Raw genomic sequence first — 24,024 nt, 5'->3', positions numbered from 1 at the left:
GGAGCAAAACACACCAAGGGTTCCAGACATTTATACAACGGGAGAAAAATGTCTCCATTTGGGGGCACCGGCTTCATCTTGTTCCAAATGACCTTTTCTCAGAGGCTGGTCATCCCTTCCTGGGTGAGCTCAGGGCCCAGTTGTGTCCAGATTCCTATCATGGTGGTCTGGTGGCCAGTGAAGCTGCTTCAGTAGATGTAGGGCAAGATGCGGTAAGGTACCCGCCGACAGTACTCGTGCCAAGCCCGGCCGTACTTCTGCAGGCACTGCCGCTCATCCCGGGCCTCCCGGTGCACCAACAGTGCAGTGAAGTAGAGGACGTAGAAGTAGGGTAGCAGGTGGGACACCCCTGTATAGAAGTGCTCTGTGACCACTCAGACAGCAGTTCACAGAGATTTCCATGCCTAGTGGCTCACAGAGCATCAAGGCTCAGCAGGGAAAGGAAACCCAACCTGGCAATGGGGTTTGCCCCAGCCACACACCACACACTGGGTCCATCCCTAGTAGCTGATCATAGGCATCCTGTGATCACCATGCTACTGCTCATATCCACCCAGGGCACTCACCACAAGGCAAGGACCAGGCCAGAGCCATGATGAGGTCTCCGAGATAGTTGGGATGACGGACCATACCCCACCATCCAGATACCAGCAGCTGCCGCCCGGTGGCAGTAGGAATGGTCTCAAGGCCTGGGAAACACAAGAGAGTGAGGTAGAGAATCCCAGAAAGTCGTGCTCCACCTCATCTATGGCCCCCAAGAGACCCAACTTACCAGACACACTGGGATCTGAAGGATTCTTTCGGAAAGTGTTTTTCTGGGAATTGGCCCCACGGAATATGTAGTAACCAATAGCTGGGGGAGAGTATGAGCAGATAGTCAAGGTTGAGGGCCGTGGTCTTCTGCCTGATTTTTAGTATCTACTGGCATGTCTATAGGTGACTGCCTGGATATCCAGAACCCAGCCCCAGCTTTAGATAATCACCCGAGCTTCGCACCTACCTACTGAATACTGAACAAAGTGTGAAGGAAAGAAAGAGGGAAGGGAAATGATGGGCCCAGCTTGCTGCCCTTCCTGACTGACCATTGATGAGACAGATGACTGCAGCCATGGGCAACCCCATGGGCTGTGGGTGGTACAACAGGAACTGGGCCTGCAGGCTGTAGGTGAAGGGTACCCAGGCCAGGTCCCCAAAAGCCAGCATGAAGCCAAATCCATCATGTGTGATGTCCATGGTGGTGAGGATAGCCTCCTATAGGGACAGGATCCAGGTACACTGTCTTAGTCTTATGTCCACAGGGACTCTCCCCAGCCTCCCCTGCCCAGTGCAGCCTCACCTCATGCCAGAGGGCATCACCCACATACAGTAGCTGGAAAGCATTGACCAGCCACATGGCAAGTGAAGGACTCCCCCGCTGCTCTGCCTCCTGCACCAGCAGGGCCAGGTTGATGAAGACCTGGGGATAGTGGGGGACAAGGCCATTGCCTCCACCCAAGTGGCAGCACCTGGGTGGGGAAGTGCCAGCCTCTCCCCTTTTTTCACCTGTCACTGTCAAGTCACTCTTTAGCCCCTTGTTAAGTGGATCCAGGCCCTGTGCTCAGGTAGACAGACTGTGACTATGGCTCCAGAGTTCAAACTCCTGCTTTTGAATCTGAGCTTTGCCACTTGGGCAGGTTGTTACCTTTCCCAAAACCCACTTTCCCACCACCATGTGGGGAATAGAGATAGGGACCTGACTCGGGTGCAGTGTGAGAACTTGACATAATGTGTGCAGTACTAGCAGTTAGCTAGGATCCAGTCCATGCTGAGCACCCTCATTTGGGCAGAGCTGAGCTAAGTGCTAGCATTAAGCTTACCTTTCTCATTCTCACAATAATCTTGGGAGAAAGTTTTAATTTGATCCAATTTCACAAGTAAGCAAATAGCCTTAGAGGCTGAAGTGTCTGTGAGCAGGACCTGCTCCGGATCCACAGGGGGCCAGGTCAGTGGTGCATGCCTGTAGTCTTACTACTTAGAAGGCAGATGCAGGAGGATCTTTGGTTTGACACCACCCTGGGCTACACAATCAGACCTCCCATCTCAAAAAATAAAAGATTGGGGGAAAATAAAACAGATCCATGGTGAACACATCACACTCCTGCCCTCAGGGTGAGGTCACTTCTAAGTTTACATGAGGGACCTTTCCCAAGAGTTCCTTTGGTACTCTTGGCTAACGTCCAGCATGGGTGATCATAACTCCAGGACAGAGATGGAATGTTGTCAAGGCCAACAGTGACGGACAGGTAGGCTGCTAAACCCAGTGATCAGTTCTAGATTCTGTACTGCCTTGATCATCAAAAACATGTGATCATCACTGTCCTCAAAATAGATTTTGCACTTGATTGCTGTATTTAAAACTGCATGAGCTCTCTTAACTCTTCCTGCTTGGTTTTCTTTCATTGTGTGTGTGTGTGTGTGGTGTGTTTATATGTTGTGATGCTGGGGATGGAATCCATGGTGTGGCAGGTGCTAGGCAATGCCCCACTATTGCACTACACCAGTTCACTATATATATTTTACTGGTTTGGGTCTCTCTTTCCCACTAGGATGAAGGCTTTATGTTTTCTTTTCTTTCCTCTCCTGTGACTTTCTCTCTCTCTTGTCTTCCAGCAGTAGAGCAATGTTGAGGACACAATAGATCAACAGGGAGGAGGGAATGACAGTGATTTTTGTCCTGCACTGTTGGGGCCCTGCCTTCCCCTGGCCTGAGGCCAGCCCCATAAAGCCCAGCATACCCAGCCGATGAGACCGGGTCGCAGTTCACAGAAATACTTGAAGTCAAAGGAACAAATGCGAGGGTTGAGCTCCCGTCCCAGGAAAAAGTCGTAGATGAGATTGCCTAGAGAATAACAGAGAGTGAAAGTACAAACAAGTGTCCCCATCTGCCTCATTTCCACCCCACTGGGACCCCTCTCACCTGAGTTTCCCCCAGGTGCCAGGGCTGAGGCAGGGGCCACCTGAGCCTTCATATAGAGAAGGAAGCTGAAGATGAAGGTGGTGATGGTGGCTGCAAATGCCAAGGGCAGAAGCATTTCCGGGAGCGCACCCAGGGGCAGCCCAACGGACACCCCCAGCCCCACCAATAGGGCTGTCAGCACCAGGGCCTGGAAGCCTGAATCACAACAGAGTAAGTCCTGGGGCTGGGCATCGCCACCGCCCCTCCCAACATACACATGCACCAAAGCAAGGTCAGGGAGGTCACAGACCCTGCTTAAGCCATTAGGCTACCACCTTAGCCTTCAGAGAGCCACCTCAGCTACTGCCCTGGTGCATAGAGTAGCTGCAAATGAAGTAAAGGAGCGGGGATAAGGGGCGTGGGGAGACTCCCTTGGAGTCTCCTTGGCATAAGAGAGGTACATATGGGAGCTAATCTCCATGGACCGTCTGGCTAGATATTGAACCCCACTCCCACCAAGTCCAGTGCAAGGGCCAGTCCTCCAGGCACCATTAATGGGGTAGCACAGACGACTCTTGTCCTTCAATTCTTGTCCCTCGGCCACCTGCGGGTACAGGGCAATCTGATAAGGGTTGTGGGGCCTTCTTGCCCTCCTTCCTCCCGCCTCCCCGAAGCATTGGAACAGAGCTCACACCTTGCGCGCCGGCAGCAGGTAGAACGCCGCCTGCAGGCCGAGCCAGGTGAGTAACAGCAGCAGCGCTCGCGGGCTCCACAGCACCTCCAGCCCTGGCAGGTACGGAGGTGGGCCTAGTAGGCGCGCCGGGCCTGAGCGGGCCACCAGTAGCAGGTGGAACATTGTGGCGGGTAGCAGCAGCAGCAGCGCCGCAGCGCCTAGGGAGGGGGCCACAACTTCGGATGTCCGCTCCCCATTTCTCCCGAACCCACAGGCTACCACCGTCGTCTCCGAATCCGATTGTCAGTCCTCGAGCTCCCGCTGCCTCTGGATCCCTTTCCCTAGAAGACCCTCCTCCCCCAAATCTCAGTTCTCCACAAATCCCCAGCACCCTGCCCCCAGAAGTGCCCCTCCTGGCTCTCCCTCTGGAGACATTTTCCCTGCTAACTCCTTCCCTTTTTTCTCTGGGTACCCCCAAAACTGCCACCCTCAGATCCTGCCTCGTCCTGTTCCTAGTTCATCCCTCCAGCCCAGCCCCGCTCAGCCTCATTACCCAGGGGCCCCCCGAATTCCAGTGGGGCTCGGGGGCCCTGAAGAGAAGCCATGGTTTCCGCTCCACCCAGGGGTGGGGGCTCACAAAAGTCGGTCAAGGAAACGCAGCCCGCCCTGTCCCCGAGGAGAAAGGCTTGGCCACCAGCAGGTTGCGACACGCTGCACCTGCCTCCACACAAAGCTGGGGCTGCGGCAGCTCTAGTCCCGAGGTCTTTAAGTGGACACGCCCCCTGCTCATCCTGGGCCCAGAACACCAGCCAATTGGCGCTCGGGGGCGGATCCTGCGCTGGCGCCTCAGAAGCCTCAACCCCCAAACCCCACCCCTTGCAGGTTCCCGCACGCACTGAGACCTAGGAGGAAACAGGTTTATTAAGCTGGTCCTGACACCCGTCCTGACCCAGGGAAGGTCTGCCGCACCAGAAGGTCAGACCATGGCATTGACCAGATGGGCACCACGGCGGCCCTGTGTGCTCATCAGATGAGCCTAGCCGCGCTCGCAGATGACCTCCACAACACTGGGCTCCATAGGCACTGGGTCCGGACAGCGCAGGGCAGCTGAGGCCACCACTTCATCCAGGAGCAGGTGCACAAGCTCCTCATCCGCCACAAAGCGCCATAAATAGAGCTGCAGGAAGTGGCAGTCCACCTGCACCTGCTGCAGCCCGAAGCGCCCAAAGGTGCGCAGCCTCACACATTCCAGCAGCGTCTTCAGACTGATCTTAATGATGCCTGTCAACACCGACACCTGCAGGCAGGGACAGAGGGAGGCAGCTGAGTGACTGTAGGTGTTAAGAAGAGGGGCCAGGGGGCTGTGGCTGTGGCTCAGTGGTAGCGCACTTGCCTGGCACCTGTGAGGTACTGGATCCGATTCTCAGCACCTCATATAAATAAAGGTCTATCAACAACATGAGGTGCCAGCAAATGGCATAAGACAGGAGGTCCCGGGCAGAGAGTTCCAGGGACATGGTACCTGGTACCTCTGCTATAGAGGTAACAGCAGCAGCGCTCGCGGGCTCCACACACCTCCAGCCCTGGCAGGTACGTAGGTACCACAAGGAGCCTCAGCAGAGGATACCCTATACCTACTCATTTGTTACAAGAATCACAGGGTATCTAAAGGGAAAGGGAAGGCAGGACCCAGCAATCAGAGGCAGAGATAGGGGCCAGTATTAACATGGGGTAAGGAAAGACATTACTAAATGAGGGAAAAAACATCCCTGAACTTGGACTGGAGTTGGGCAAAAGCCAAGGTGTGACTAGGAAACCCTGAGGACCCAGAACTACTGTGGAGACAAAGGCAGAGGCTTCTAGATCAGCATCCAGGCTTGAGCTATGAAGTGATGGTGGTGGTGCTCTGAACTACCTGGAAACAGCCCTAGAAATAGAGACTGTTGGGCATAGACCAGGTCCTAGGGCTTCCTGGGCTGGTGCAGAGCTGCTCCAGCCAAGCTTCCCCAGTTCCCCTGGAGTCTGGGTCACACGGGACTTCAGACCTTGTTGAACTCCACAGGGCTGAACACATCAATACGCTCAGAGAACAGCTTCTGGATATTGCTCAAGAGGTTGGTGTCCATTGGAGCACTGCATGAGGAATGAGACAAGGAATCACAACCCGCCCAGCACACGGTCCTCTTTCATGCATTTCCCTGAGGCACCCCTACCAGCCAGACCTGGGTGTGTAGCTAGGTGCATAGCGGCCCTGCTGCCGAGAGCTGCTGTACACTGAGAAGGTCCTCTTGCTGGAGTCGCTACTCTGGGCCTTGCGAACACCCTCTTCATATAGGAGCCCCACCTGGTGGTGAAAGAGGTACCACAAGGAGCCTCAGCAGAGGATGCCTGATACTTACTCATTTGTTACAAGAATCACAGGGTACCGAGTCACCATTTATAGAATCAGTGGAGTGGGGCAAAGCAGGACATAAAAGTCAGTCTGAGACCCAATATTCAGCATAGCCCTGCCCCAACTTCCTGGGTGACCCTAGGCCTCTGCTGCCCTGTAGGTAAAATGGGGGTGGTGATGCTACTACACTCCCAAGGCTGAGGAATAAGAACATGAATACAGGCATTGCCTGGCCCTTTTGTCTTGATCCTTAGAGTGCTGTTCCCAATACCCCCAGTCTGTGTCAGGGCTACAGCAGTCAGCCGAGGGCAGCACCTGCACATCAATAGCTGTTGTGTCCTCCACAACCCGCTTCATGACAGCGCGCACATTCCGAGGCTCCAGTGTAGTAAGCCAGTCCCGGGTCTCCACACTCTTGCGTAGCATCTGTGATATGACCAGGCCCTGCACCTTCACATAGTGGGTCAGCAGTCGCCGCGCTGTCTCCCTGGCCTCTGCACACAGTGTGCTGACAGGTGTCACTGGAGACTGGTCCTGAGCCACAGGCAGAGGACAGAGGCAGTGGGTACTTGGTGACCGTTCAGGGGCCACTTCCAATTAAGAGTTAGACACAGCCAAAGTAGGGTAGAGGTTGGGTCTGGCCACCAGGGACTGCCCAGCCTCCTATGTTCCCAGAACCACCACCCTCTGCCCCCTGCCATGAGCCCAAATTTCACCTGCACCAGAAACTGCTCATCAGTGAGAGTGAGAATGTAGGAGATAGTGGCTGTCTCATAGTCCAGGCAGAGGCGGGAAAGTAGCAGAAGCAAGGCAGGGGGGGTGGCACCTCCCTTCTCTCCTGGGCTGTCACAGAAGCTCTGAGCTGTCTGGCACATGGAGCGGATGAAGCCCACGATGAGGCCTTCTCGGACACCCTGGCTGCAGAACTCACCCTGGGAGGAAGAAGGGCCCAGATAGACAGTCCTTTCTTCTAGACAGGGGCTGTCCCACCCTCTGCCCTGGCCCCTCTCCAAGGGACAGCTTCATCTTGCATCTCAAGTACCCAGGAGCAGCTTCTCTGCTTGGTCTGTGTGTGTGTGGCAGTGGCAGCACTAGGGACACTGGCTGGCACTTTCCTCTGCTATAGCTTGGCTGCAGGTGCTCTCAGAGTCCCCCCCACATCCTGGAGAACCTGACAGTGCATCTAGAGTGCCCTCTAGGGGCAAAGACTGTGTGAGCCGTGGTAACTAGTCCTCAGTTCCCCAATCACTGGTAAGTATGTACTAGTAAAAGGGCATTGGAGAGCCAATTAGCAGAACAAATAACTAAAAGCCCCTGGGCAGACCGTACCCGGAAATAGGGCTTGTTGGAGAAGGACACCTCCTTGGCAGTGAAGAGGTGCACAGCTGCCAGAGAGGCCTTGATGTGGCTCAAGATGGAGCTGGCCACATTGGCCAGCAAGTCGGCTAGGCTGGGGCCTTCCTTCCCAGCCAGGCGAGGAGCAGCAAGGGCTTGGCGCACATCCGTCAAGCAGCCCAGGAAGGCTGCCCGCAGGCCCTGTAGATGATGGCCCAGGCGCTCTCGGGCCACTCGCTCCACAATCTCAGTGGCAGCCTCAGCGAGCCCTGCAGCCTCCAGTAGGGCCCCAGGAGCCCGGAGGCGCCGATGGAAGCGATCCAGCGCTCGCACCAGCAGCGAATTGTCACCACCACCCTGTTCCTGTGCCAGTCGCCGCTCCACCAGATCAAAGTATCTGCCGCCCAGCTCCCGTGCAAAGGCTGCCAGCTTCTCGGCACCCGCGGGGCCTTGGGCTGCAAACAGCTCCTGATAGGCTGCTGCCACCTGGCAGAGGCCGCCCACGAAGCCACTGCCCCCTCGGTCAGTGAACTCTAACACATCAGGGGCAGGAGGAGAGGGCCCCAGCTCGCTCTCCAGGCTGCTCAGCTCCTCTTCAAGCCTCCCACGAGCATGCACCAGGAACTCTTCGCACAGCTCCTCGGCAGGCTCGCCCAGGGCCAGCAACAACTCCACACACTCGGCCTGCTCAGGGGCGCCTGAGCCACCCTCCCTGTGGGGAGGGAGATGGCAGTGAGAGGCAGACCTAGGGCGGCTAGCAGGGTGGGCAGGAGTCAGGGAGGCAAGGCAGTAGGCAGGGCACAGCCCACAAGGGCCTGGGAGGTGTGTACTCCGCCCTGGCTGGTGGGCAAGGCTAGGGCCAGGGACCACACCTGAAGCGCTGCCGCAGCTGCTGAGCTAGGCGGGCCGTGATGACCTGACAGTCGTCCTGGATGGCACGGAAGGAGGGCAGGTGCTGGTATTGCTGCAGCACGGCCCGCGCGCGGCCCTGGTAGCGCACCGCCTGCCCGTAGGCGCCCAGCTCCACACACTTGGTGAGGCGCGAGGGCAGCTCGAAGAGGAACTGCAGCTTTCGCAGGAGCGCATGCACACCTGGGGGGCCAACCGGGAGAACATGTTAGCCCCACAGCAGAGGGCTGCCTTCTGCAGGGCCTGCTAGGGATGGGACCCACCTGCCAGCTTAGTGATGCGCTCGTGGCGGTCCTGCAGCGTGGCGCTGATGCGTGCACTGAAGTCGGTGATCACCGCCATGTTGGTGGCCAGACGGTCCATCTCGTCCTCCATCTTACGGAAATCGTTCTTCATCTTCCGGATGGTGTCTGGTAGAGCAAGGGCCCAGAAGAGGGAAAAGGAGATGACTGGGGGGGAGGGCAGGTGCAGCTCTCAGCTTGAGACCTTGAGGGCTCTCACACACACCCATGACTCAGTGTGAAAGGGTTGCCAAGGGCTTGGTCACAGCATGGAGAGGGGGTGATTATGTTAGAGCAGCAGGCATTTGCACACACATAGCTGCTCTGTACCCTTGGCTCTTTGTCCAGGGGAGAAGCAGAGGGATCTCTGCCTTCAGAAGGTGTCTAGATCTCAAGGAGAACTCAAGACACTTAGTACTGGCTGAAGCAGCATTAAAACACAACAAGTTCTGCAAAGGCAGGGACCTGTCTGCTAGTTCACAGGGGCATCCTCTATGCCCATGCAGGGGAAATAATAAATATTTATTCACCCTGTTCTCCTTCCTAAACTGCCTGTCCCACAACCCTTTCACTCACCTTCTGGAACATGGTCTATCTTATTTGAAGGGTCCTTCCCTTTTGTCCTCAAAGAAACCTGCCTAAGGAAGCTGTTCCTTTTTACAACCAAGGTACCTCAGGGTCTGGCCCTTAATGCTTCTAGATCATTTCTACCCCACCTCTCCTCAAAACCCCACTGTTTTGAAGATCATGTATAATACCCACCCTTGTTGTCATCCCCTGCCACTCCTCTCAGTTCCCGATCACTCTTCCCTCTTGATTCCCTCCTGCTACTTCTTTGTGGATATCAGTGACATGGACAAGCCTCTGAACACTGACTGTTCACCAGTCTCCTCGGTCACCTCTTCCTGCCTGTGCCTCATCTGGTCCACACCTCCTAGCCATCTTCAGGAAATGCCTCTCCAAAAATCTCAGCTGTAATTCCATCACCAACCTGTCCACCCACCAAACATCCCTGGCTCTTGATCACTATTCCTAATGCCTCTCTGATCATTTGAATCCTCCATCAGCATCACTGTGTTTGCCAGCCCCTGACCTCTCCTGTCCCCTCCTTCTATGACTAGTGCAGGTTAAGCCCAGCTAGCCACTTACATCTCATACCCAAACAGCCAAAGATGGGTCACAAAATCACTCCAGCTGTTCTCCCTTGAAATGTTATCGCCTGATGTCCCAAAGTAGCACTCCACGCTACCTAGCCATCTTCCCAAGTGATCTAGTGGGTCTGTTTTTCCATTTTCCAAAGTAGCATTTTCTCTTCAGTCCTCAGCCTCCAATTCCCTCTCTCCCTCTCCCTAATGGGGATTGAACCCAGGGGTGCTTTTACCACTAAGCCACATCCCCAGCCCTTTTCATTTTTTATTTTGAGACAGGGTCTCACTGAGTTGCTTAGGGCCTTACTAAGTTGCTGCAGCTGGCTTTGAATTTGCCATCCTCCTGTCTCAGCATTCTGTGTCACTTGAATTACAGGTGTGTGCCACTGTGCCCAGCTCATGCTCTGAAACTCTCTACTGGAGACCCTGCTTCATACTTCATGAAGAAAATAAAAGCAAATGTCAACTCCCTTCAGATCTGCAGAATGAACGGACACCTACACACAGTCCATGCTTTCTGCTCTCCCGCTCCCTGAGCACCTTATGCAGTCTCTTGCTGCAGCTGCGTGAAAACAGTTCTGCCCCTGGTTCTGACCACAGCCCTGCAGAAGGACCCTGTAACACCTCAATATGGATATGTCCAAAACAAAACTCCTCATGTTCCCTAAAGCTGCCTCTGTCTCTTCCATCTTGGCTCCTGGCTATTTCCAACATGTCATCTTTGAGTCCTATTTTTCCTTCACCTCACATTCACTCCATCAGCAAGTCAACTGAAATTGCAATGTATGTAGAAGATAACAAAATGAAACACTGAATTAATTCATAAGGGTTATATTCTAAGGATAAAATGGATAACTTGCTGGGCTGGGGTTGTGGCTCAGAGGTACAGCACTCTCCTAGCATGCATGAGGCACTGGGTTCCATCCTCAGCCCCACATAAAGTAAAATAAAGACATTGTGTCCACCTATAACTAAAAAATAAATATTAAAAAAAGGATAACTTGCTACAAAAATAGAATTTACCAAAATGGGTGACAGAAAACAAAACAAAACAAAATCAGAATGTTGCTAAGGAAAGACATCCCTATCCTCTGGAGATAGGACCCAGCCCCAGAGGATGTGCGCGAATGCCGCTCATCCCAGCAGGGAGAGAAGCTTCCACTTGAACTTGGTAGCACAAACTCTGATATGAAAACCCCACAGAGTGTAGACAAAAAAGAAACAACACATTCATCTCTCTTATGAATGGAGATGCAAAGATGAATTAAACAGAGATGCGTGGGTAAATTAGAAAATGGAATTCAGCAGTTTATTAAAAGAATAACTGATAAAATATGTTCAAATAGTTTTTATTTCATGAATGTAAACATGGTTCAATATCAGAGGATCTTTTAATAATAATTCACTGTATTTTCTCTCCCCTTTAAAAAACCTTTTTAATTCACCATATCCATAAATAAGACAGCTGGGCACGACAGCATACGCCTGTAATCCCAGCAGCTTGGGAGGCTGAGACAGGAGGATTGCACGTTCAAAGCTAGTCTCAGCAAAAGCAAGGTACTAAGCAACTCAGTGAGACTCTGTCTAAATAAAATACAAAATAGGGCTGGGGATGTGGCCAAGTGCCTTTGAGTTAAATCCCCTGTATCAATAAACAAACAAACAAACAAATAAATGAGACAATTCAACATCTATTACTGAGTTTTTAAAACTCAGTAAGAGGGGCTGGGGCTGTAACTCAGTGGTAGAGCATTTGTGAGGCACTGGGTTTGATCCTCAGCACCACATAAAAATAAATAAATAAAGATATTGTGTCGGGCTGGGGATGTGGCTCAAGCGGTAGCGCGCTCGTCTGGCATGCGTGCGGCCCGGGTTCGATCCTCAGCACCACATACAAACAAAGATGCTGTGTCAGCCAATAACTAAAAAATAAATATTAAAAAATTCTCTCTCTCTTCTCTCTCTCCTAAAAAAACAAATATTGTGTCCATTAAAAAAAAAAAAACTCAGTAAGATATTAATGGCTGAATATTTTCCTAACCTCCAAATTCAGCATCATGTTCAATGAGGCAGTTCTAGAAGCATCTCCCAAAATATTACAGACAGGACTGAGGTATGGATCAGTGATGGTGCACCTGTTCAACATGGGCAAGGTCCTGAGATTGACAGCTAGCACCACAAAAACAAAACAAAGGAAACAGTAAGAATGACCATAATTGCCACTGCCAGTCAGCATCACCTCCTCACCAGAATACTGTGCATGGAATCCAGGAGCTGGCACATGCTAGGCAAGCACTGAGCTACATCCTGAGCTCTTCTTGAGAAAAGTGTCTCACTAAATCGCACAAGCTGGCCTCAATTTTGTGATCTTTCTGCCTCAGCCTCTAGAGTAGCTGGGATGATAGGGGTATACCACCACACCCTGCTGAAAGAACTTTTTCATTTTTCTCAGTACTGGGGATTGAACCCAGGCGCACTGTACCGCTGAGCTACATCCCCAGCCCTTTTAAGATGGGGTCTTGCAAAGCTGACCAGGCTGACCTAGAGCTTACAATCCTCCTGCCTCAGCCTCCTGGAAAGCTAGGATTTCATATATGTGCCATCACACTGGGCTGCACCCATATTTTGATGTGAACATTTGTTTTCAATTCTCTTCAGCATATTTCTAGGAGTAGAACTGCTGGGTCACATGGTAACTCTGGGTTTATCTTTTTAGGAATGGTTAAACTGTTTTTACTCGTAATTATGATGGTTCCATCCTCCACATCCTCACCAACACTTGTTATTTTCCACTTTGGGATTACCACCATCGTGGTGTGTAGTGGTATCTTGTTTGAACTTCCCTAATTACTAATGAAGCTGAGCATCTTTACATGTGCTTATTGGTCATTTGTATGTTTTCTTTGTAAAAACATCCATTTAGATCTTTTGCCCATTTTCAAATAGGACTACTTGTCTTTTTATCCCTGAGTTATAAAAGTTCTTTATATTATAATTCTGGGTACTATACTCTTATTAGATATGCAATTTCCAAATATTTTCTTCCATTCTGTAAGGAGTCCTTTTATTTCTTCAATAGTGTCACCTGAAATGCAAGATAATTCTGAGAAGTTCAATTTATCTATTTTTTCCTTTACTTATTTGTGCTTTTGGTGTCATATCTAAGAAACCCTTGCACAATCCAAGGTCATGAAGATTTGCATCTTTCTTTTTCTTCTAAGAGTTTTATATTGTTAGCTCTTACATTAAAGTGTATGATCCATGTTGAGTTAATTAATTTTATGTGATGTGAAATAGGGATGCAACTTCATTCTTCCGTATGTGGACATTTGCTGTCTTAGCACCACGTGTTGAAAAAACCTGTTCTTCAAATTGAATGATCTTGGCATCTTTGTTAAAAGTCCATTGATCAAAGATGTGTTTGTTTCTGGACTCAGTTCTATTCAATTGATCTAGATGGCAAAACTATGCCAGTATTATATCTTCTTAGTTAATTAGATTGAAGTAAGTTTTGAAACTGGTGTGAGTTTGTTCTTTTGCAAGACCATTTGGGCTATTTTGAGTCTCTCACATTTCCTTATTAATTTTTATAATCCTCTTGTCAATTTCTCTCTTTCCAGGATGGATTCAAACTCCTGGGTCCTTCAACATCCTGTGTAGCTGGGACTATGGGAGCATATCATCCCACTCAGCTTTCCTTCTTTTTTTTCAGGATAGTTTTATTACTGAGTATAGAATTCTTGGCTGGCATTTGTCTTCCTTCCAGCACTTTATAATGTCATGCCTTCCAACTTCCTGGCTTCTAAGAAATCAGCTGTTGATCTCTGGTTGTTTTTTTGCAGACCTGGGGATTGAATTCTGGGCCTCAGGCTAGGCAAGCACTAGCACTGAATTAAATCCCCAGCCCCAGGTGTTGACCTTACTGATGATCCCTCCTGCATGAGAGAATGCTTCTCTCTTGACACACTTTCTAATTTCTCTTTTTGGGGGGTTTGGTGGTGTTACTGGTTGAATTCAGGGGCACTTGACCACTGAGATACAATCCAAGCCCTATTCTGTATTTTATTTAGAAATAGGATCTCACTGAGCTGCTTAGCGCCTCACCTTTGCTGAGGCTGGCTTTGAACTCAGGATCCTCCTGCCTCAGCCTCCTGAGCCGCAGGGATTACAGGCATGCATCACTGTGCCGGGAGCTAATTTCTCTGTCTTTGGACTACAATGTGTCCAGGCATCAATATTTTAACATGTATTCTACTTGTAGTTTGTTTTGTTTCTTGGACACACAGATAAATGTTTTTCATTCAAAATCTCTGCTGTTGTTTATTCATATATTCTTCTCTTCTCTCCTCTCCATCTGACACTTCTAGTGTACACATGTTGGCACACCAGATAATGTCCCTCAGATCTGAGATTCTATTCAATTTTATCATTTTTACTTTTTATCCTTCAGATTGGATAATCTCAGTTGACATATATTCAAGTTTTGCTGATTCTTCTCCTTGTTCAAATCTGCTGTTGAGCCATTTCTTTGCTTTTTTAAAGACTTTTGTTTTGTTTTGTTTTTAGTTGTAGATGGGCACAACATCTTTTTTTTTAATATTTACTTTTTAGTTATAGGTGAACAATGTCTTTATTTTACTCTATGTGGTGCTGAGGATCGAACCTAGTGCCTCACACATGGTAGGTGAGCACTCTACCTCTGAGCCACCACCCCAGCCGGACACCTTTATTTTTTTATGTGGTGCTGAGGATTGACCCAGTGCCCCATGAATGGGAGACAAGCACTTCACCATTGAGCCACAACTCCAGCCCAACTTTTTTCCTTTTTAAAAATTTGTCCTAATTAGTTTAGCCATTTTTATAAATTAAATTTTCATTATATTTATTATACTACATCATTTCTACCTGGTTCTTTTTAAAAACAATATCATTTTCACATCTTCCTTTAGTTCTTTTTTAAAATTTATTTATCTATTTATTTATTTATTGGCACCAGGGATTGAACCAAGGGGAGCTATACACGGAGCCACCTCCCCAGCACTTTTTATTTTTTATTTTGAGAGAGGGTCTCACCAAGTTGCTGAGGCTGGCCTTGAACTTTTGATCCTCCTGCCTTGGCCTCCCAAGTTGCTGGGATTAGAGGCATGCATCAGCACATCTTTTTCTTTATGTCTTTAGACATCACTTTCCTTTGCTCTTTGAATATACTTAAAACACCAGATTTAAGTCTAGTAGTAAATAAATGTTTAGGTTTCATCAGAGACAGTTTTTATTATTGATTTTACTGCAACAGGCCATATTTTCTTGTCTCTGAGTGTCTCATAAATTTTTGTTGAAAAGAGACATTTAAAATAATATGACAACTCAGTGAATCAGATTCTCCTCCCTACTCAGGATTTATTGTTGCTGCTTGCTATAGTTGCTGTTTTTGTTTAGTGATTATTCTGAGTTACTAAACCTGATCTAATTAGTTTCTGAATAAATTCCACAAAGTCTGTTTCTTAGATGTGTATGGTTACTGATATCTTCACTCGGTTAGCTTAGTGGTCAGCTAATAATTAAACTAAAAACTCCTTAAATGCCTGGAACCCATAAATCTCCCTGGCCGTGTGTGTGCATGTTGGGGATCTTAAACATGCAGCCAGTCAGTTGGTTACAACTTGGCCTTAGCCTCCACTTCCTGTTAGTACAGAGATTCCAGATAAGCCAGAGGGGAGAGCTTAGGGCATTCTAAGGCCTTTCCTGAGTATGGGTACAACCCAGCAAAAGTGTGTGGCCTTCCTGAGATTTGGACATCCAATTCCTGAGCTTTTCCTTTTAGACTTTTTGGTTAGATTATTAGCTAGCCTGACTATTATCCATCAACTTGGGCAATCACATTACTTATCTATAATTGTTCTGAAAAGCTCCTCCTTGAGAGGCCTCCAGCACTAGGCAACCTCTAAGTCAAATACTGATAAAGCTACAGAGTGAAGTCCTTCAAGAAACCCCCAGACAGCCAGGCCAGGGCATAATTATGGTCCCAGCACTTGGGATGCTGAGGTAGGGGCAGCACTTGAGCTCATGAGCTGAAGACCAGTATGGGTAATATAGTGAGACCCATCTCGAAAAGAAGAAAGGAAAAAAAAAAAAAAAAAGAAACCACCAGACAGATCAAGTAATGACAATTTGTTGAGTATGAGGTCTTGAAAGGGCTCCATCTCTGTTGTCTTCCATCCAGGACCAGAAATATGAGCTATTATTTTTCAAGGCCGTAGCTGAGTTGGAGAGCAAGCAGTGGGGCTAAAGCAAGTTAAAATGTCCTAGGGCTGGGCACCGTGGCACACACCTGTAATCCCAGTGGCTCTAGAGGCTGAGGGCAGAGGATAGTGAATTCAAAGTCAGCCTCAGCAACTTAATGAGGCTCTAAGCAACTAAGAGAGACCCTGTCTCTAAATAAAATATAAGAAAAGGGTGGGGATGTGGCTCAGTGGTTAAGCACCCTGGGTTCAATCCCCAGTACTAAAAAAAAAAAAAAAAAAGTCACAGTGTTCACTATTCTTACCAAAATTCAGCCATTTTTCTTTTTCCCTATATTACTGAAAACCTTGGTTAATTTCTACAATTCTAAAGAAGTTGTTTCAGACTACTGTGGATATTTTCACTGCTTTTTAAAAAATATTTTGCAGTTATAGATGGACACAATATCTTTATTTTATTTACTTATTTTTATGTGGTGCTGAGGATTAAACCCAGTGCCTCACATGTGCGAGGCAAGCGCTCACTCTATCACTGAGCCACGACCCCAGTCCTTTTCATTGCTTTCTAATGGAGGAAAGAGAGATCAATGCATTTGCTCCAGCATTTTTGCTCACATCACTCCAGAATCTCACTACCTGCTTATGCAAATGAGGTTGCGATGGAACACAGCCACCCTCGTTCATTCACATATCACCTGTATGGCTATTTCAGGTGTCAGTTGCAGAGTTGAACAGATGCAACACAACAGATGGCCCAGAAAGCCATGTGCTATGGTCCTTTTCATAAAAAGTTTGCCATCCCGTGGTCCAGTCAGGTCCAGCTCTCTCCACTGCTGTCCCTGCTGCACTGGGAGAGTTTCCAGGGCCTTTGCCTAGGCTGTTCTGTCAGTTGGAGTCATTCTGCCCCCACATCCTCCTGGAGGAATTCCATCACTCGCTTTAACTGTCCCCATCTCAGAAAAGCCTTTCTCTACCACCTTTTATAAATCAGTCACTACCATCTACCCTCTAAGAAGTTATCCTGTTTTATTTTCTCCAGAGAGCTTGTCAAGGTGAAATGATCTTAACTTCTTCATTTACCATCTGTCTCTCTCTGGAATGCCTCACCTGTGTGAGGCACTGGGTTCGATCCTCAGCACCACATAAAAACAAATAAAGATATTGTGTCCATCTACAGCAACAAAAACATAAATAAATAAATCACCTTGCTGCTCTATCCACCACCTAGTGCTTAAGCTGAAACCTGGAGGTAATCTTTACAGTCGAAGCTCCTTGGGCTGTCAATATTGCCCCCAAATGCCTCTCATCCTGCCCATCACCATCATGCTGGTGCAAGTTACCAGAATTTCTAGCCTGAACTACAGAAAAGGCCTCACTCCTGCCACCTCTCCATCTGTTCCTCCCAGTGCAGCTGGAGGGACCTTTTCAAAACACAAATCTCACCACATGATTCATCTGTCTAAACACATTGCCTCAGCACTCTTTGGATAAAGGAAAATCCCTGATATGTTCAGGAAGGTCTCTAGTTAAGCTCTACCACATCTAGCACCTGCCTGGCTCTGCCCACATTCTTCTTCCCCTTCTGCTACTGTAGGTAAGTGCTTGGTGCCACCACACCACCGCCCCCCCCAGCCCCCCGCCCCCGGGCAGTGCTGGGGAACTGCCTGCCAGGCAAGTGCTCCACTCCTGAGCTACAGCCCAGCCTAGTAGATGAGCACCTGTCCTTAGCCGAGGGCAGCCCCTGCACCTGTGCACTGCTCCAGAGCCTCTCAGCTCTCCTCCTGCAAGTCCCTGCCTAGTCAACAAGTACTCCATGTTGCCTTGCTCTCTGGGTGCTTGACTAAGTTTGTTAGTTCCATTTTTTGGAATGTTTTCTTCATTTAGTTCAAAGACAACCATGCTTCTGGCTGGCCTCAAACCTCTCCAACTGCTCACTCCCTCTGTGGGATCTTCCTTGTCCTCCTGACTTTGACTGTCAGATACCCTTGGGCTCAATTCTCAGATCTCTCCTCTCTCTACATTCCCTCCAAGGCGATCCCTCATCTTGTTCCATACACCTTGAATGCCGGACTCTTCCTCTAATAGGCATCATAACTTGACAGGGCCAAAACTGAACTCTTGAATTTTGCTCTCACTGCAACTTACTCCTTCAAAATAAGAAGCATTACCATTCTTCCCAGGGACTCAGGGCCCACACCTCCAGCACCTTTAATTCTCTTTCTCTCATGTATCACATGATTCAATCAATAAATGCCTTAAGGTTGACCTTCAAAAATATCTTGAATCATTCTACTTTACCATATTGCCACCCTGGTCCATGTCATCAGCATGACTGCTTCAATAGCCACCTATGGTCTCTGCCACCCTCACTTCCTTTCATTTTTTTTTTTTGGGGGGGGGTACTGGGGTTTGAACCCAGGGGCATTTTACCACTGAACTACATCCCCAGCCCCCTTTATTTTTAGAGACAGGGTCTTGCTAAGTTACTGAAGCTGGCCTCAAACTTGCAATCCTCCTGCCTCAGCCTCCCAAGTTGCTGGGATTATAGGAGTGTGCCACCATACCCAACTCTATAGTCCACTTTCTTTTTGGTACTGGGAATTGAACCCACCACTGAGCACTTCACCACTGAGCCACATCTCCAGCCCTTTTTAATTTTTATTTTGAAACAGGGTCTAAATTGCTGAGACTGGCACATTGATCATCCTGCCTCAATATTCCAAGCTGCTGGGATTACAGGCATGTCACTGTGTCTGGCTCTAGTCCATTTAATATATATATATTTTTTTCTTTTAGTTGTAAATGGATATAATACCTTTATTTTATTTATTTTTATGTGGTACTGAGGATCAAACCTAGTACCTCCCACATGCTAGGCAAGTACTGAGCCACAACCCCAGCCCTCTAGTCCTTTTTTTTTTTTATAAATAAAGTTTTACTTTACTTATTTTTGTATGTGGTGCTGAGGATCAAACCCAGTGCCTCACACATATTAGGCAAACGCTCTACCACTGAGCTGCAACCCTATCCCCTCTCTAGTCCATTTTTAACAAAGTGGACAGAAGGGCCCTTTTAAGACATAAGCCAAACCAACCGTTCTTCTGTTCTTCCATCTCACTGTAAAAAGCAGACTCCTCACAACCACCCAGGTCCTTCCCTAACCTGATCCCTACTAACCCTCTAGCCTACCTAAGCTCACCACTCTCCCCTGCTGCGTCTGGATGCTCCAGATGTGCTCTCTTTTCTTGACCTCTGTGCTCCTGCCCCAGTCCCACCACCCCATGGCTGGCTCTGTCTCTCAAGGCCCTGCTCAAACGACACACCTCAAAGTGGCTTTCCCATACTCACCCTCACTAAAGGAGGACCCTACATATATTCTTTTCTTCTTACTCAATTTTTTTAAGCACTTACTACCACCTTTACGTGTGTGTTTACTTATTGTCTGTCTTTCCAAGTAGAATGTGGGCTACAAAAGGCAGAAGCTTTGTCAGGTGGATTCACTGTTAGAGCCCCAATGTGCAAAATAGCTCTTGGCAAAATAAATTAAAAAACCTTATATGATCTTTGTGTCTCTAATGTCATAATTTTTCTCTCCTTGTTTAATTAGAGAAGGAGGGTAGGAGGAAGGGGAATAAGAAGAAAGGAAGGGAATAACAAGGCCATCTACCTTGAAGTAGGTCTGGACCAGAGACAAAAGTTACCACTAATTAAAAACAAACAAACAAAAAGCAACTTTACTGAGACTTCCTTGGTGTTAGGAAGTCTTTTTAAATGATTTATATAAATTCATTTAAAAATGTCATTTCATCATTTCTCCTCTTTGGTATTAAAACAACCCTTCTGGAGCAGCTATTACCTCCACCGTAGTCTGACCACAAAGGACCAGAGGGAGGGAGGTGATAGTAAATTAATGTCAAGCAGGACTGAAATCTGGGTCTCCTCCCTCTAAATCCCTACTTTTCTCCCAACACAGGAGGAATGAGAGATGTTAGACTCATGTGTCCCAGTGGGGATCACCTGTGGCTGAGATGAACTTGTTGTAGTTTTCATAAACCAGGGTCTGCATGTCGCTGTCTAGAGCCCGGATCTGCCGCACCATGTCGGTCTCACTGTCCATCAGCTGGGCCAGGGGGCACTCTCTACGCAACTAGAGAAGTAGGGTGGTTAGTGTTCAGGTCAGGGGGCATTCATGTCCCCCAACTTGCCCAACTGGTAGGCTTTCTGTGCAAGAAAACTCTGATCCCACCCTGTCACGAATCCCATATATGGAGCCTACAGTGGCCTGCCTCAGAGATTACTGGGTTAGACCCGGTTTGGGGTTTGTCAGACTCAGCCTAGGTACAGCCCTGTGCCTGTCAGAGCCTGGGCCACGCCCCCTACCCGGGCCCTATGGGAACAGCAGCCTGGAGACCTCAGACCCCAGCACCACCTGAGGCCAGTCCCAACCTGCCCACGCTCTCACGCTCCAGCAGAACCTCTACTGCCTGGCGGGGTCGTTCTCCTCTTATGACCCTTGCTCCTGTCACCCCTGCAACGAAGTCGGAGGCATGTTCTGGGGGTCTGATACATGGGGAGCCTGGACCCACCACTACACACACACCTTGTCCAGATAAACTTCCGGGTCGAAGTGTGCCCCATTGAGATCAGTCGGGTCCAGGGGGTCCGGCCCGGCGGGGCGCCCCGCCGCCTCCCCCTCCGAGAGTCCGTAGTAAAGCTTCAGNGTCCGCCAAAAACTGAAAAATAAATATTTAAAAAAAAAATCTTTAAAAAAAAAAAAAAATGACTGAAGGGATGTGCCACTGGAGGGTTGGGAAGGAAGGGAGGATGATTCCAGGTTTCTGCCTTGGAAAAAGGTGCAGCTAACGACAGCTGAGGCACACGAGAGGGGAATGACTGAAATTCAATTGGAACGCACAGAGTGGGAATGGAAGAAAAGAAAGATTTTGTTCATGCGCGTAGCCCTTGAAACATTACGATGGTCTAGTGGGGGCTGGATGGAATGGATGGAAAAAACTATTTATTTAATTTTTCTTTGCCAAGGGTCCTGCAGACCAAAACAGAGCACGACTTATTTTCATAGACCCTATGAACTACAATGTTTTTACTTTTTTTTTTTTTTTTTTTGGTACTGGGGGATTGAATCCAGGGGCTCTAAACCACTGAGCCACATTCCCAGCCCTTTTAATTAATTAATTTTTAAGACAGTTTAAGACAAGGTCTTGCCAAGTTGCTTGGGCCCTTGCTAATTGCTGAGACTGGATATGAACCTGTGATCCTCCTGCCTCAGCCTGTTGCTTCCATTACAAGCATATGCCACAAGCCTGCCTGTTTTATTTTTACATTTTTTAAAATATATATTTTTTAGATGTTGATGAACCTTTATTTTATTGATTTATTTATATGTGGTGCTGAGAATCAAACCCAGTGCCTCACACATGCTAAGCAAGTGCTCTGCCACTGAGCCACAACCCCAACCCTACATTTTTAAATGGTTGAAAAATAACATTTCATGACTTTTGAAAATTACGCAAAATTCATACTTCAGTGTCCGAAGTACAGTTTTACTGGAATACAGCCATATTCATTTGTTTATATATTGTCTATGACTTCTTTTGAGTTACAATAGCAGACTCAAACACTTGCCCCAGAAACCTTATAGTCCACAAAACCAAAAGCATCTACTATCTGGTCTTTGACAGAAAAAGACATTTGTCAACCTCTGAACCAAGGGGATGTTCAGAGACTGTTTTAAAAAACATATTAAGCCAGGTGTATTGGAGCTGGGAGTGGTGGCACATACTTGTAATCCCCGTGACTCAGAGGCAAGAGGATTGCAGGTTTGAGGCCAGCTGAAGCAATTTAGCAAGACCCTAAGCAACTTAGCAAGACCCTGTCTCAAAATAAAAAAGCGATGGGGATGTGGCTCAGTGGTAAAACACCCCTGAGTTCAATTCCTGGTACCTAATTTTTTTAATGAAAAAATAAATAAAAACATTAGATTTCAGCCTTTGAAGCTATAATCTATAATCTTATCAATAAAGAGTATAAAGGGCTGGGGATGTGGCTCAAGCGATAGCGCGCTTGCCTGGCAAGCGCGGGGCGCTGAGTTCGATCCTCAGCACCACATAAAGATGTTGTGCCTGCCGAAAACTAAAAATTAAATATTAAAAAGTTCTATATCTCTCTTTAAAAAATAAAAATAAAAAAATAAAGAGTATAAAGATTTAGCTTTGTCCCAGTAACCCTCCACCACAAATTTAGGTCCACTCCAAGAAGTCTATAAACTTTTTTAAAAAGTGGCAGAATGTTGGCAAATTGGCAGACAGAGGGTACAGCATTTAATTTCGATGTTATAGTGGGGCACTATTTCACAAGCCCATCTGAGGATTATGCAATTACTTGTAGGAATATATAGTTGTTTGATTTTGGTATTTACTATGGAGTTCAGACTCTCAAGGGACAAATAGGCATTGCCCAGGAGAGAGGGAAAACATTTATATCTAGTAGAAAAATAAGTCTAAAAGGTAATAATTTTTATTGTCCTTTAGGACATGAACCAGTTTTGTATCTAACTCAGTATCATATTTTATTTTATTTTTGGTACCAGGGATTGAACTCAGGAGACTCGGCCACTGAGCCACATCCTCAGCCCTATTTGTATTTTATTTAGAGACAGGGTCTCACTGAGTTGCTTAGCACCTCGCTTTTGCTGAGGCTGGCTTTGAACTCATGATCCTCCTGCTTCAGCCGCCTGAGCCACTGGGATTACAGGCATGTGCCACTGTGCCTGGCCCCATCCCATTTCTTTTTGAGATAGTCTAAGTTGCTGACTCTGGCCTTGGAACTTATGATCTGCCTGCCTCAGCCTCCCAAATTTCAGGGATTACAGGTGTGCACCATTGGGCCTGCCTCCAGTAATCATATTTTAATATTCTTCCTTAACTACCTGTCTATATCCAGATCATCAAGGTGATTTACCATCTTACTAAGGGGACTCCCTTCGTTGATGAGTTAATAAATCTTTTTTACATATTAATTTTATGTTTAGATGTCATGTTTTTAATCTCTTTGAAGATTTTGTTTTGATAGTACATATGGTATGATTTTCTCATGAATAGTTTATTTGTCTTATGAAAGGGTCTCACCATGATGCCCAGGCTTTTCTTGAACTCATGTTGAAGTGATCCTCCTGCCTCAGCCTTTTAAGTAGTTGGAAGAATGTTAAGATTTTTTTTTTTAAATTATGCATGTATAGCTGGGCATGGTGGCACACACCTGTAACCCAGTGACCTGGAAGGCTGAGTCAGGAGGATGGCAAGTTCAAAGCCAGCCTCAGCAACTCAGTGAGGCACTAAGCAATTTAGCAAGACTCTGTCTCAAAATAAAAACTAAAAAGGGCTGGGGATGTGGCTCAGTGGTTAAGTGGCCCCGAGCCAGGTTCAATACCTGGTACCAGAAAATAATAATGTATATATGTGTATATTTAGATATATGAAGTTCCAAAAGATGCTGACTTTTCAAACTGGCAAAGAGGTCACTTCTATAGGATCAGGGTACAGGAGGGAAACTGCTAACATCCACTTTATGCCTGTAGATATGCTAATCTTCTATAAGAACATAGTCATGGGCTGGGGTTGTAGCTCAGTGGAAGAGTGTTTGCCTAGCACAGGTGAGGCAATGGGTTCAATCCTCACCACCACATAAAAACACATAAAATATATTGTTTCTCTCTACAACTAAAATATTTTAGAATATATATTAATATATTGCTTGGGCTCCATCTAAAATAGCATTGAGTTAGGAATTTCAATGTATTGAAGTTTACTTATACTCAAATGAGAATTTGGGTGCAAATACCTATCTGAACAATGGGACCACGGATGTGCATTGGGACATCACCCTTTTGATGTGCTTTAAATTTGTTACTAGAATGAAATGCCTGAAGCAGGCTACTTTGTAAAAAGAGATTTATTTTGGATGCTGGAAGTCCGAACATGACAGTGCTTCTGGCAAGCCTCCTTCCCGCAGACTGAACCACATCACGTGTTTATCTGTGTGGTCTCTTTTCTTGATATAAAACCACCAGGATTCAATCAAAGGGGTTCTACCCTA

At 47.6% G+C, this 24,024-nt stretch overlaps 2 protein-coding genes across 3 annotated transcripts; both read right to left on the bottom strand.

Annotated features, from left to right (window-relative positions):
* Positions 1 to 15: 15 nt before the first annotated feature.
* On the bottom strand, positions 16 to 4,358 carry Tm7sf2 (transmembrane 7 superfamily member 2). 2 transcript variants are annotated; one of them, XM_015478237.2, is made up of 10 exons: positions 4,162 to 4,358; positions 3,630 to 3,826; positions 3,452 to 3,539; positions 2,957 to 3,151; positions 2,775 to 2,878; positions 1,337 to 1,456; positions 1,083 to 1,251; positions 773 to 853; positions 567 to 689; positions 16 to 349 (listed from the first exon to the last, which is right to left on the bottom strand). In XM_015478237.2, exons 1-10 carry the CDS (start codon positions 4,211 to 4,213, stop codon positions 189 to 191), a joined length of 1,290 nt encoding a protein of 429 aa, XP_015333723.1. In that variant the 5' UTR covers positions 4,214 to 4,358; the 3' UTR covers positions 16 to 188. The 2 variants fall into 2 exon arrangements, with proteins under 2 accessions (XP_015333723.1, XP_015333724.1); XM_015478238.2 differs by having other exon boundaries at positions 3,485 to 3,539.
* Positions 4,359 to 4,511: 153 nt separating this feature from the next.
* On the bottom strand, positions 4,512 to 22,893 carry Vps51 (VPS51 subunit of GARP complex). Its single transcript, XM_015507067.1, has 11 exons — positions 22,859 to 22,893; positions 20,513 to 20,645; positions 19,930 to 20,059; positions 8,508 to 8,654; positions 8,208 to 8,427; positions 7,330 to 8,047; positions 6,717 to 6,932; positions 6,316 to 6,534; positions 5,831 to 5,952; positions 5,654 to 5,741; positions 4,512 to 4,905 (listed from the first exon to the last, which is right to left on the bottom strand). Exons 1-11 carry the CDS (start codon positions 22,891 to 22,893, stop codon positions 4,645 to 4,647), a joined length of 2,289 nt encoding a protein of 762 aa, XP_015362553.1. The 3' UTR covers positions 4,512 to 4,644.
* Positions 22,894 to 24,024: the final 1,131 nt, after the last annotated feature.

The sequence above is a fragment of the Marmota marmota genome, unplaced genomic scaffold (genome assembly GCF_001458135.2).
Source record: "Marmota marmota marmota unplaced genomic scaffold, marMar, whole genome shotgun sequence".
Taxonomy (NCBI): domain Eukaryota; kingdom Metazoa; phylum Chordata; class Mammalia; order Rodentia; family Sciuridae; genus Marmota; species Marmota marmota.
Note: the sequence above shows the minus strand (reverse complement) of the source record. Positions and strands in the feature narration are given on the sequence as shown.

Coding starts and splice junctions, on each gene's coding strand:
- Tm7sf2 (XM_015478237.2), bottom strand. CDS start 4,213: ATGGCTTCTCTTCAGGGCCCCCGAGCCCCACTGGAATTCGGGGGGCCC. Junction 1,252..1,336: donor GTGATGCCCTCTGGCATGAG/GTGAGGCTGCAC, acceptor CTGTCCCTATAG/GAGGCTATCCTCACCACCAT. Junction 854..1,082: donor AGTCATCTGTCTCATCAATG/GTCAGTCAGGAA, acceptor ACTCTCCCCCAG/CTATTGGTTACTACATATTC.